The 14,822-nt window shown below is 41.5% G+C and overlaps 1 protein-coding gene across 6 annotated transcripts in view; it reads right to left on the bottom strand.

Annotated features, from left to right (window-relative positions):
* FAM135A (family with sequence similarity 135 member A) overlaps positions 1-7,071 on the bottom strand; it is a 151,261-nt gene extending 144,190 nt beyond the window's left edge. For 2 of the 6 annotated variants that reach the window (XM_034766224.1, XM_034766220.1), the window contains exon 1: positions 6,247-6,377. Coding sequence is in view for 2 of the 6 variants with exons in the window: in XM_034766223.1 (XP_034622114.1) it covers positions 6,247-6,371 (125 nt within the window). In the remaining 4 variants the exon portion in view is untranslated. Of the gene's footprint in view, positions 1-6,246; positions 6,798-6,959 lie in introns of those variants that run through there. The other 4 variants (XM_034766221.1, XM_034766223.1, XM_034766219.1 and 1 more) reach the window with 4 other exon arrangements.
* Positions 7,072-14,822: the final 7,751 nt, after the last annotated feature.

Raw genomic sequence — 14,822 nt, forward strand, 5'->3', positions numbered from 1 at the left:
TTCCATTTGTGTTTGTCACAGGAACTGTGCTGTCATAGTTTTCTATTTTCTGGTTAAAATAAACACAACTTGCTCCCCTGACTTCTCACTGACCCCAAAGAGTGGAAAAAAACTCTTCCTCCCTTCCTGCTTCCTTGTTGAAGGCCCTGTTACTTTTATTGTTGGATGCTTCGTGCATTGTTCTGTGAGAAAGAGAATTATTAAGAAAGACTTTTCTACAAGTATTTATAAAATTGCATTTACTGTAACAAATATCTGCTCCCATAGTTAGAAATGAGAGAGTGTGCATCTCTATTTAACTCCTACTTTCATATTTTAGAGGGTGGGGGGAAAAAAGTCTGTATACAGTTTACTTCAGGATGTAAGTGAGAAAGTGTTCTATGCCAAATAGAATATCTGCGTAGACCCGAATATAGCAAAACATTAATCAAGCACTTAAATGCATTTCTGTTCAGCAAAGCGTGTGCTTAGTCTCACTTCAGTGGAAACTTAAGCACATGCTTAAGTGTTTTGCTGAATCAGAACCATGGAGCTTGACCCTGGAATCACTGATTTTTGCTATGGATGTATGGATAGTTTCCCTGATGCAAAGTCACTTTCTAGGAGTCACGAGATTTTCTACAAAATCAAAAAAATTAAAAATAAACAAAAACAAAAAGCTCATACTCCTCCCTTCCTAACTCTTACAATAAGGAAAAAAACAAATGTCATATCATATTTATGTCTACTGAATATGTGGCATTGGTTAATATGCAATTCATGAAATTTTTAATAAGAACGTATGTTGTCTAAAAGAAAAATCAATGTGAAATCAAATGTATTTGCACTAGGGCTGTCGATTAATCGTAGTTAACGCACGTAATTAACTCAAAAAAATTAATCGCGATTAATTGCAGTTTTAATCTCACTGTTAAACAATTAAATACCAATTGAAATGTATTAAATATTTGTGGATGTTTCTCTACATTTTCAAATATATTGATTTCAATTACAACACAGTATACAAAGTAAACAGTACTCACTTTATATTATTTTATTACAAATATTTACACTGTAAAAATGCAAACAAAAGGATTAGTATTTTTCAATTCACCTCATACAAGTACTGTAGTGCAATGTCTTTATGGTGAAAGTGCAACTTACAAATGTAGATTTTTTTTTGTTACATAACTGTACTCAAAAATAAAACGATGTAAAATTTTAGTCTACAAGTCCACTCAGTCCTACTTCTTGTTCAGCCAATCGCTAAGACAAACAAGTCTGTTTACATTTACGGGAGATAATGCTGTCCGCTTCTTATTTATGTCTCCTGAAAGTGAGAACAGGCGTTCCCTTGGCACTTTTGTAGCCGGCATTGCAAGGTATTTATGTGTCAGATATGCTAAATATTCCTATGCCCTTTCATTCTTTGGCCACCATTCCAGAGGATGTGTGTCCATGCTGATGACGCTTGTTAAAAAAATAATGCATTAATTAAATTTGTGGCTGAACTCCTCGGGAGAGAATTCTATGTCTCCTACTCTGTTTTACCCATATTCTGCCATATATTTCATGTTATAGCAGTCTCGGATGATGACCCAGCACATGTTGTTCCTTTTAAGAATACTTTCACTGCAGATTTGACAAAACACAAAGATGGTATCAATGTGAGATTTCTAAAGATAGCTGCAATCACTTGACCCAAGGTTTAAGAATCTGAAGTGCCTTCCAAAATCTGAGAGGGATGCTTTCAGAAGTCTGAAAAGAGCAACACTCTGATGCAGAAATTACAGAATCTGAACCACCAAAAAACAAAAGCAGCCTTCTGCTGATGGCATCTGACTCAGATGATGAAAATGAATATGCATCGGTCCGCACTGCTTTGGATGGTTATCGAGCAGAACTCATTATCAGCATGGACGCATGTCCTCTGGAATGGTGGTTGAAGCATGAAAGGACAGATGGATCTTTAGTGCATCTGGCAAATAAATACCTTGCGATGCCGGCTACAGCAGTGCCATGCGAACGCCTGTTCTCACTTTCAGGTGACATTGTAAACAAGACGTGGGCAGCATTATCTCCTGCAAATGTAAACAAACTTGTTTGTCTGAGCGATTGGCTGAACAAGAAGTAGGACTGAGTGGACTCTAAAATTTTACATTGTTTTATTTTTGAATGCACTTATTTTTTGTACATAACTCTACATTTGTAAGTTCGATCTTCATGATAAAGAGATTTCATTACAGTACTTGTATTAGGTGAACTGAAAAATACTATTACTTTTGTTTTTTTACAGGGCAAATATTTGTAATCAAATATAAAGTGAGCACTGTACACTTTGCATTCTGTGCTGTAATTGAAAACAATATGTTTAAAATGTAGAAAATATCCAAAACTATTTAAATAAATGGTATTCTATTATTGTTTAATTGCGCGATTAATTTTTTTTAATCGTTTGACAGCCCTAATTTGCACTGAATGTAAATGCCTACTTTGGACATTTGTGGTCTAGCGCAATGAATTTACAAAATCGACTATTTATCACATATAACAGTGGACTAGCAAAACTGTCAAGAGCATTTACCTGCTCATACACAAAAAATGCTGCTCATCTGCCCTTATCAAGATAATGAAAGCTTTAATGATATTTTATGTACCCATAAAGTAACTAAAACTCCCACCCCTTGGTTTATTGAGAGAGTAGAATTTGGTACAACTACATTACAGCCTTTTGGGATTTTTGACTTAAAAAAAAAAAAAAAAAAAGCACAAAAGAATTCCGAAACAAGCGGCAAAAAGGACAAAAAGGCGGGTAGGTCTGAGATCACAAAAAGAGAAGGCAAATTATTTAGATTTACAAGTGAAGAAAGAATGAGGGGCATTAGTCCATACAAATAACATTTTTAATAAAGGATGCTGGTAATAAAATCTTTAGTTCTAACTTCCTCTGCTGCAATTAATTTTAATCTTGACCTTAAAAGGTCCACCCTCTAGTAGAAAAAGCAATTCATCCACTACATTAGCTTAGTCCTTGCATGCTCCCAATCATAATCAACTACTATTCATGCCAAATTCTAACAATGACAACATAAATGTTGTATTTTTCACCTGAGTTAGATTTAAGGATACCATATTCATTTCACTAAAGGCAGCATCTCATTCTCCCTATTAAAAAAACTAATACCTTTCATTCACTATATCAGTCAGTTTCTGTAACTGGATTAAAGTACTACATTTCACATAAATTAATTTAAATAATTTCAAAGAATACTTTCTAACTCATGTTCTATTATTTTAATCAGTTACAAGCCAGTACCGAGGGCTTGTCAATGCAGCGGCATCGATTTAGCTCAGTGATTCTCAAACTTTTGTACTGGTGACCCCTTTCACATAGCAAGCCTCTGAGTGTGACCCCCGTCATAAATTAAAAAACACTTTTTTTGTATATTTAACACCATTATACATGCTGGAGGCAAAGCGGGGTTTGGGGTGGAGGCTGACAGTTCGCGACCCCCCATATAATAACCTCACAACCCCCTAAGGGGTCCCAACCCCCCAGTTTAAGAACCCCTGATTTAGCTGGTCTGGTGAAGACGCGATAAGTCAATGGGAGAGCGGTCTCCTGTCAACTTCAGTACTCCATTTCCCCAAGAGGCGGAAGGTGAGTTGGCGGGAGAGCATCTCCTGCTGACACTGCGCGGTGTAGACACTGTGTTAGGACGATGTAAGCTAAGTCACTCAGGGGGGTGATTTTTTCACCCCTCTGAGTGATGTAACTTACATCGACTTAAGCTGGAATGAGAGATGAACTATGCTGTGAAAGAAACCTAGAAAGACGGGGTGGAAGTGGGGGAGGGAGCAGAAGTAAGGATGAAAACAAACACAAATTAAGGCACCCTGTCTGGTGCAGATTGGTGGTGTATTTCTCTCGTGTGGATGTTCAGAAAGTGATTAGGGTAGTCACTAGGATTTAGATGGACAGAAGATGATAGGCTTATACCTCATTCATACAAAATTCAAAGATACATCACTGAGGTCTGATTTCTTGTTTGCTTCTTATAGAACAGCCCTTTCAGGTTGAACAGGCTCAAGGAATTTTTTGCAGAGGCTATACATGTAGGTTAAAGCACTTGATGCACTATTCCATAAACCAAGAATTGTTCCAGTATGACAAATAGCAATGATGCTCCCGCAGAATTGATCCCTTACTGATTCTGATTGTGTTAGCATCCTCCAACAAGAGCCAGGCTCCCTTTTGAGTTGTTTTTCACACTCATAATGTTAACAGATTTCTGTATTACCAATCAGGGTGCTGGAAGCATCCCCTGGCTTTAAGTGGTTTCCCTCATAGAGGGTTTACAATTTTGTTCAATGGCTTTCAGCAGCATCATAAAAATTGTTCCAATGCCACTGTTAGCAATACAATTTAATCCCTTCTACAGTAATAAGCATCACCTCAATAACACTTTCACCCCCTGCCAGCTCAAGAAATGAAAAATTGAATAGGATTTGCATTTTGATCCCCGAAATAATAATGCAAATGCATTCAGATTAACTGAGTGGGCTGATTTAAAAAAAAAAACAACCCCCCCCGCCCCCCCAAAAAAAACTTGTGCCTTGTCCACTGATAAGGTCAGACTCCCAAACTGAAATAAGTTTACCCTCCAACACTAGCAGGAAACACAGAAACAGAATAGGTGGACCTTAAGCAAAAACAAACAAAAAACCTTTTTTTTTTAAAAACAGATGGTTTTAAAACTGACATTTTCTTACTTAGAGCACCACCACTCCCGATTATCATAATTAGATTTTTTTAAAGTTATTTCCATTTATTTGTTATGTGTGCTGTGCAATTTCTCTCACAGACTAGAAAAATCTAGTAGTCACTTCTGTATGGGGTCAAGTTTGTACTCAAATTCACATTCAGTGTCTCATGCACTAGCATGAAGGGAATACTTGTTTAAAAGCAATTTTCAACAGAATTCAGAAAAACATTTATATTGATCGTAGATTTCATATAATATTTCAAATAACCTAAATATGATACAAAATTTAACAAAGAGTCCCATTAAGTAAGTCTCTTTAGCCAACTCTTATTAAATAAGACTATTCCCAATCCTCCAACATTCAAATTCACTATAATTGTGCTAATATTTTGATTTATTCTCCCTTTAATATACACACAGCTATTCCTGATGCTGAGTGAAGAACAGATCACTTATTATAATATGAGTAAAGTACATTCATTGTAATACAAATATAATTGCACAGGTTACATTTTTTTTAAACAGAATGGAAGTATGCTTTTGTTTCTGCAGCAGGAATGGTAATAACATATACTTTTTTTCCATAGAGAAGCACATTGCCCTATGTGAAGTTTCTGCAGAGCATTAAATGATGGTATCCAAATGTATTTGGCAAGTCCTTCAAATGCAATTCCTAAGTAGCTATGTGTACCAGGAAATAGCTGTAAAATATTCCCAACCCACGTCCAACAACTTCTAGATTACACGAGGAAACAACATTCAATTAGCAATGCTGATAATTCTTCAAACAGTGGGGCAATATTAAGAGCTGTCCTCAGAAAGAACCTGAAAAAATTCAACAAAACCAAGGAGTTCATCTAAGTGTACACTAACTCACCACATTTTGATTTATTTCCAATACTTTCTTTTACTCAGATTAAACACATTGAAAAAAATCCTACCCAGGCATAACTTCTTCATAGACAAAGTACCAAAGCACTAGAATTATCCATTAGCTAAAGAAACGATAAAAGAGGAAAAGGGACAATGTAAATGATTTCACGCCTTCTGCTACAGTGAAAGAGGAGAGAGCACTGAAGAGTTGCTTGCCGTCAGTGCTGCCCAGGGGGACGCGCAGAGGGATGGAAAGGGCACCCATCCGGGGCCCTCCGCGTCCCACAGGCGGGGATAGGAAGGGAAGTGCCGGAGAGTTTTCCTTCTCTGGTTTCCTAGTCTCTCCTGCTGCTGCCCCATTACGAGGCGGGGTTACTATGATCATCGCAGGCCAGAAGGAAACAAACAAGCCCCTGCTGTTAGGGTCCGGACTTCCCGTCCCAGGGGCACAGGCCAGACCCAGGAGGGCGGTAGCAGGCGCGCTCGCTGCTGATCAGAGGAGCTTTCATTCGCGTGCTTTGAACGCAGACACCCTTACCCCACCCCAGCTGCGGTGGGGGGCCGCGGCGAGGGGATCCAACCCTCCCTCCGCTCTGACTCCGGGTCCACTGCACAGGCCCGCACCAACCTGAGCCACAATGGAGCCGCCTCTGGTGTCCGGAGATCGCCCGCCCCCTCCTCGCCCTGCTCTGCTCTGCTCTCTTCCAGCGGAGTCCAGGCCTCGGCAGCACCGGGCTGGCGTAACACATGCATCCGACGCCAAAGCCTACTGCTGCCGGAGCGGCCCGTGTCGCCGGCGCCCCGGTCCTCTGGGAGGGCGGGGGCTTGCTGGCCGGGCACACGCCGCTCCTGCTCCTAGGAGCCGCGCGGCGGCCGGAGCCCAGGAGGGCTGCGCGGGGGGACAGAGGCCGGCGGCGGTTACTGCCCCGCTACCGCCGCCACATCCTCGGTTCCGCGTGCCTGGGTCTTGCCGCGGCCGCGTCAGGCTCGGCGGCGCCGCCAGACCCTCCCGCTGCTCCCGGTTCCTGTTCTCTGCTCCGAGCCGGGCGCCTGCTCCCCCTGCGGCTGCTGCTCGTGCTCCCCCTGCTGCTCCTCCGAGCCGGGCTCCTGCTGCTGCTTGCGAGGGAGGGTCGGACTGAAGCCTGCTCTGTGCTAGTGGCGCTGCGGGCGGGTGCAGCTGTCCCGGCCCGAGAACAGGGGAATGACCAGGGCAGCGGGGATCGGCTGCCACCCAGACGCCTCTGCCAGCCGCAGGGCGGCTGGGCTGGCCTCCCGCTGCCACTACTGCCCGGGGAAATGGGGGGGGGGTGTGAGCCGATAACAAGGGGACATTACTCACACCTAATTCTGGCTCGGAGGCATCGCAGGGACTCCCCCCCGCGCTGGGTCGCAGCTCCGTGGGCGACACAGCGAAGGCTCCTCGCCAAGGCTTGAGACTGTCTGACAGCAGCGGGCGGGGTAGTATAAATCAGGCCCCCTACTGGCCGCTCATGGCCGCCCCTGTCACTCACAAACGCTGCCCTCCAAACATGCCACTCCGCTCCTTGGCTGGAGACACCAGACTCCCACAAGGAATAGCCCGTTTAAAATAATCAACATTAGATCTGGCCTAGAGGTCGTACACACACCAAAGTTCAAGAGAAAAGCACCTCAAAAGAGAGAAATTCTGAAGGGGGAGGGGGGAGAAGGTGAGCCAGAATCCTGCAAGATAGTGGCTTCATAGAAGCAGAATTAAAGATGATTAGTCTTCTCTAAGGACGCTCACCAGGCAGCATTCTCACTCCTGGAAAGAATTGAGGAAGGTACTGAGAGAAAATGAGAGCACATCTGCAAAAAGAGGCAATAACAAGAACAACAGTGCTACTAGGAAAGCAAGGGGGCTAAGATGCCTCTCAAACTCACTAACAGGCTCCATTCAGATAGGTAACCCACCGGCCCCCAAAGGTTGCTTAGTGAAAATAAGAGATATTCCCTGCCATGGCCCAGAAAACAAAATCACTCTAACTAACCGCTCCTCCTACCTCCATTCCCCAATTTCTTTAATGATGGGACAACTTGGCCTCCCCTGCCTTGGAAACAAGTTCTGTAGATGCAAACTTGGATTTCTGTCTGAAGTCCAAATCCAACATGTAGCTGCTTTGTAGATGTTTGTGTTGGAAATGTTTATAAGACAGGCATGGTTGGCAGACCTGCCTTTAGTCTTATAAACCTTGTAGCCTTCTAGCTTCATGCCAACCAAGTCATCACAATGTTAAATATGATCAGACCTCCATTTAGATATGGTTGTTTTGGTAATATTTTCCAGTGAACTGTTGTCAAAAGAAATAAAAAGATGAGTTTGGAGCTGTAGTCTGCTCCAGATAGAAACCCAAGAACTTCTTCGCATCAATCATATGGCGGAAAGCCTCACTGGGATTGGCATGGAAAGAACGCTAGCAGGATTATAGACTGATATTGGTGGCACTCCAAAAGCACATTTGGAGAGGAATCTCCAGTGAGTCCATAACACCAGTTTATCCTTGTAAAATCTGATCAGAGATAACTCAGACACTACGTCCAGACGTTTATTCACTCTGCAGGCTGAAGTCACAGTCACCTGCAAGATGAACTTCCTTGTAAGAAATTTAAGTTCACAGGAAGTAAGTGACTCAAGAGAAGCTTACATCTGCTTTATCAGGACCTCATGACTATACCAGGGGCTTGTTATAATGGAGCTTTCCAAAGTGTCAACACTGACATTCAAACCTGACAACATGAAGTTAAAATGATACTGATTTACCTTTGACTATTTCATGACAGGTTACATTCAGACATATGAGAAAGGTACTGAAACAGTTTTTGTGCAAGGCATATAAAAGGGTGTACTTGATATTGATTACACCACACAACAAATCTTTTCCACTTGGAGATGTAGGTCTTTCTTATAGATGATATCTGAGAATGAGATACCAGAAGCACACAAGCAACCTGCCCAGAGAAATCATCTGTATGGATGCTAGGAACCAAAGTATTGCGAGAAGGCTCCTGTGTTGTAATGTAGAAAGGTATCCTGATTCTGAGTAATTATCCAAGGCCAAACTGACACTATGGTAGGATTAGATTTGGATATTGCAACAGAATTAAGAAATATACCTATCTGGACTATTATATCTTTGTCTCTCCTGAGCTTTTCTAGAACTTTTGTTGCCAGACGAACTAGTGGATAAGTGTACAGGAAACTCCTTAGTGAAAATAAGAGATATTCCCTGCCATGGCCCATTCACCAGTGGATGAAAATAATAGAAATAGTTTCTTCTAACATAATCTTTTTTCAAGCATAAGCAAAAGACTGATAGCTTCTTCAGATGAGTGGCAGAGATTCATCTCCCACCAGAGAGATCTAATTTGCCATCCCCTGGTCCAGAGAGAAACTACTTGTCAGGATCTGTCATAGATCGACTCAATCTATGATCATGTTCTTCCTTTCTAGGTAAGTGGCAATGAGTTTAGGACAGAGCCCACTGCCATTCTTGCTGTGCTTCCCAGTACAGAAGGTGTGCAATCCAGTACGTCATTGATTGCTTATGTGAAGTAAGGCTTGACAGTCCTTTTTAACAAAGAGCACCCTTTGGGATACCAGCTTTTTGAAGGTCCTGACTGTGTACAGAAAACTGCCCTCACCTCCAGGGCATTTCCGTGGAACTGCTATACCTGGAGAGATTAAGTTTCCTGGTTGTAGAGTCCCACTGAATGGACTCATCTAAGGTTGGATGCATTCATAGATATGACAGTTGAGACAAAAGGTGTTTGGAACTTCATTCCTAGTTACATATTTATCCCATCAACCACAAGGCCAGAGAGGCCTAGAAGACATCATTACTTGGTTGTAATGCAAGAGTCCCTTTGCTGCCTGCTTCTGCTGGGATCTCAGGTTACATTGAGGCACATCTCAATGTAACCTGAGATCCCAGCAGAAGCAGGCACTATGCCTGAGATCCCAACAGAAGCAGGGGACTATGACTATAGGTGCAGACATTAAACCCAACAATCATAATACCATCTGAGCTGATAAAACCCAGGTTGGCTCTTGCTTGTTCTTTCTGTCAGACTGGTAATATCTAATGTACTGAGAAGGAAGTCTTTGAGTTGAGTCATATCTAGCAGAACTTCTATGTTTTTCAGTTTAGGGTTTAAGTTGGGCTGGGTCAGCAATCTGCTGTGTTGTTTTTGTTTTTGCGGCAGCTATCTTGTTCTTTGTAATCTCATATTTCATTTAAAAATTAGTCTCTAGGCTTTATAGCTCTTAGAAAACACAAAAATAATCTGACCTGTAAAACCAGAAGGCCAGAGGAAAGGAACAGAGCCCTTGGACCCATCTGAACTCAATCAAGAGGGAGTAAATTGCAGAATCCAAAAGGGTATCCAGAATTCCAGCGACCCAGCCCCACCCCTACACTAACAAGGATCTGGTGTACTCTGGTGTTAGGCGTGAGGCATCTGAGACCAGGTTGCTTCTTCCCCAGTTCAAATTGCTGCTGCATGCTTCTCTGCAGGCTCAGGGAGACACAATTGCTTCAGTTACATTCAGTTCACATCTTCAAGCTTTTCTTTGCAACTATGAGGGCTAGAATTTTGTTCTAAAACGAAATCTGAGATTGATGTTATTTGTACTAAAGCTAGGCTATTTGTACCTAGTGCTAGTTTAAGCTACAGATATTTCTCTTGGGAAAGAAAACCAGTCAGGGTTGGAGCCATGATCTGGTTAACCTTTTATCTAATGTAATTCCTGTGCTACAGTAATGTAGTTGTCTAGGGTAAATTTCTTAAAAATGTGGTCAGTGGTCCTTCTGGCCATTTACACCAAGCAGCTGTCATAGACACAGTGAGTTTTGGGGAAGGATATAAATTAACTGCCACCAAGACTGGGAGAGGTGTGACAGATCTCTTACATTATAGATCCAAAATAGGATGCAAGAGCACATTACACCTTCTGCAGATGGGTTCCTGGCCAGATTGTAGTCCTTGTAGATTTCTGAACCGGTGTTAACTCAGAATCAGCTGTTTGGACAGCTTCCATAACAAGGGGTGAATGCTAGTAACTATCTTTTTGTTAAAAGAACAGGAGTACTTGTGGCACCTTAGAGACTAACAAATTTATTTATTTTATTAGAGCATAATGCTCTAATAAATTTGTTAGTCTCTAAGGTGCCACAAGTACTCCTGTTCTTTTTGTTAAAAGCATTACGCTCTAATAAATTTGTTAGTCTCTAAGGTGCCACAAGTACTCCTGTTCTTTTTGCGGATACAGACTAACACGGCTGCTACTCTGAAACCTATCTTTTTGTTGTGTTGCTCCAGGCACGTACTTGCAATCAGAAATTTCTTTCATTTTAGCTAAGCCCAACAGCAATTCTCAACAGCTGATCTTCTCCATACTCCTCCTTGTGGGAGGAGGGATAGCTCAGTGGTTTGAGCATTGGCCTGCTAAACCTAGAGTTATGAGCTCAATCCTTGAGGGGGCCACTTAGGGATCTGGGGCAAAATCAGTACTTGGTCCTGCTAGTGAAGGCAGGGGACTGGACTTAATGACCTTTTAGGGTCCCTTCCAGTTCTATGAGATAGGTATACCTCCATCTATTATTATTATTGTTATTTTATCAAGAGGCTGGAATTGTCTAGACAAAAAAGAGACCTGGAACATCAGAAGTGTGAGTCAAGGGAGATAAAGAATGTGTAATCAGCTGTCAAAAGCAGCAGAGAGGTCAAGGAGGATGAGGATGAAATACAAGCCCTAATATTTAATCAGAAGTCAGAGACCTTGGAGTAAACATTTTCAGTTAAGAGAACTGACATTATTATTTTGATCACAAGTGTGCAGTATTTCAAAAGACAAAAAATACACAAGTCAAATGAGTCAGGTACAAGAGAAGAAATTTGTCAAAAACTGAATAAAATATTATATAAAAAGTCCACAGAATGAATACCACAGATAGAGAAATGTAAAAAAAAAAAAAAAAAAGGCCCCTGGCCCTGTATTAGCTACCATTTATAAAAAAAAGAAAAAAAATGTAATTTATAGATTGCTGACATAATATAAAAATAAAACCTAGAGAGATTATAGAAAATAAAACATTGCGAAGTATTATGGTTATTCAGGAAGCAAAGATGTATCAGATTTCAACATCTGAATCCAGTAATTACTAATAATCTCATTATATCTAACAACTTTTGTCCCTAATAGGGAAACACTAAAATAAGGAATTGTGACAACAGAAGGATACTCAAGAGCAAGCTTTCTTGGGCAGCAACAGGAGCAGAACTAGATCATTTACAGGGTCATAGATATACTCAACCTCTCCCATGTTTCTATTGGAAATAGCTTTCTTCATATATCACTTGCTGGTCGTAATGCTCCCAACTGACTCCCTACTTCTTTCTCTGACTCCAGGCTTCAACTGCCATGGAACCCTCTCCCCCAAGATTCAGTGACAAACAGTCTCTGCTCTTCTTCAGTGCTTTGGCCAGTCTACTTTTAAGTTATTCAGGTGTTGGAGACTACTATCATATCTGTTGGGAGAATATTTTGGAGCTTTACAGGTCTCACTGCTAGAAACTATTTCCTAATATTCAGTATTTTCCTTTGTGCATTTTCACACTACCGTTCCAGGTTATACTTTCTTCTATCACCATTTCTCCTCTTATGGTGTTTATATGCTGAAATACCTATAGATAGTTATATTTCCACCCCAAATCTCTGGTGATCATTTAGGCAAGCTATACATACTTCTGACTATTAATCTTTCCTCATAAGCAAATACCTCCAGTATCTCAATTTTTTGCTCTTCTCTGAATTCCTTCGGAGTTTTCAACATCTTTGTGGTATTGGTGTGGAACAGAATATAGTATTTCAGGTGCAATCTCACCAGTATATGGAAAGGGCTATTGCCACCTTATCTGTGTTCTGATGCCACCAAGTATGCAGGTCAAAACGGCAATGCCTTCTCTGGGCCATATCAGATTGGAAGCTTGCATATGATTTGCTATCCATTATCACCGCTACATTAGGGATCTTTCAATATTTCTGCTTTCCATTGAATATTTCTGTTTTGAATTATTTTTCTGTAGATGTATTAGCTTGCATTTATCCAGGCTGAATCTCATTTGTTATTTTCTGCTCATATATCTAATCTCTTTAGTATTCTTTTGTATTCTTGTATTCTTTCTTTGCCCTCACTTGTGTTCCCACTTTACTACCACTTATAAATTTAATTAATATACTATTTACCTCTACTTCCAGAATATTAATGAAACTGTTATTAAGACCAGACGTAAATCAACACCTGTTGTAATACTCAACTAGATGCTTCTCCACAGGTCTATGCTTCCATTTATCATTGTCCTTGGTGTACAGTCCTTTCCCCAGACTGCAATCCCCTTGCCGTTGTAAAATTTTGTGCAGCCCTGTGTAACAGGGCTGTCTGCCCCTTTAAGGGCTGAGATAAGTCTGGGCCCAGACAGCCCTGATATGAGGCAGAACGCCTTTAAAAACAGGTGTTTGGGCCTGGTAATTTGCACAGAAGATTATGAGACTAAGCTAGAAAGGGTACAGTAGACTGAGTCTTGATTGAAGAAGTGGTCCCAGCTCAACCAGAGAGAACCTGGAAATAGGAGGGAAATAGGGAGGCTATCCTGAGTGATGGAGAGCTGAGCAAGGCAAAGCCTTTGGGGTTGTAGCGTGTTTTGGTCCTGGGAGTTACTTTGTTTTGTGTTACTCATGAATTCATGTGTTTAAACAGTAAACTGTGCTATGAGGCAAGAGCCTGAAATAGACTTGGGCATGGCATGGCACTAGTTTCTTCTTGGGCAGATGAGATAGCCCACCAGCTTACAACCTGTACCAGAAGTAGACTTTTACATATTCAAAAGCACAAATGTATTATGGAGATACAGTAGCCTCTCTATAGATAAAATTGCAACTGGGGTCACTTATAAGACTAATTTTAACTTACCACTGCAAGCAATGCATTGATCATAGCCCTTGGAGAGAAAGCAAAGCATAGGTGCTGGGCTTTTGGGCAGTCTGGTTTACTGGGGATATCACAGTTTAAGTCTGGGAGCTGGACAGCCTTAAAACCCTGCCCAGGAGCAATGATGGCTGGGAGTGGAAGCCTTTAAGTGGGTGCCCACATTGGACCATGGAGAGGGAAAATATAGGGGAAAACTGAGACAGAAGTATCTAACATCTCTGTGACCTTTACCCAGTGAAATCACATTATTTACCCAGTGAAATTATATTATTATATCATACAAATAAAAATTAAATGGGTTTTAATATTGGTTCATGCAAAACAATTTTTAAGGACAATAAAAGCAATTAAATGAAGGGAAAAAAGCATTCCAGTAGACAATATTTTTTCAGTCAACATAAAATTTTCATTGTCAAAGCTGATATATCATCTGCTAGAACCCACTTCATCAGATGTCTGAAGTAAAAAATACAGGAGCAAGTATAAATACATGAAAGGATGGAGGTGCTTTACCAAGTGTGAGGTCAGTCTAACGAGATAAATCAATTAACAGCACGATACCAAGGGAGGAAAAATAACTTTTGAAGTGGTAAGAGAGTGGCCCATTACAGACAGTTGACAAGAAGGTGTGAGTAACAGTAGGGAGAAATTAGTATTGGGGAAATTAAGTTTAGGTTTTGTAATGACCCAACCACTCCCAGTCTTTATTCAGGCCTAATCTGATGGTATCTAGTTTGCAGTTCATAGCTGAAATACAGTAATTCCTCACTTAAAGTCATCCCAGTTAACGTTTTGTTGTTACATTGCTGATCAATTAGGGAACATGCTCGTTTAAAGTTGTGCAATGCTCCCTTCAAATGTTATTTGGCAGCCTCGTGCTTTGTCCACTGCTTGCAGGAAGAGCAGTCCATTGCAGTTAGCTGGTGGGGGCTTGTAACCAGGGTGGACTGGCAGCCCCCCTATCAGCTGCTCGCTCCCCTAAGTTCCCTGTGCAGCAGGCGCTCAGCAGTCTATCAATTGCCGGGCAGTTCAGCTGTCTCTCCCACTGCCATGTGCTGCTCCTGCCCTCTGCCTTGGAGTTGCTCCCAGGTGCCTCCTGCTTGCTGTGCATGGGGGACTGGGGGGGAAGAGGGAGGCTAATGTCAGGGGTCCCCCTCCCCCCTGCTCCTGTCTCCCGCTTATCCCTTCTCCATATAGA

Source organism: Trachemys scripta, chromosome 3 (assembly GCF_013100865.1).
Source record: "Trachemys scripta elegans isolate TJP31775 chromosome 3, CAS_Tse_1.0, whole genome shotgun sequence".
Taxonomy (NCBI): domain Eukaryota; kingdom Metazoa; phylum Chordata; order Testudines; family Emydidae; genus Trachemys; species Trachemys scripta.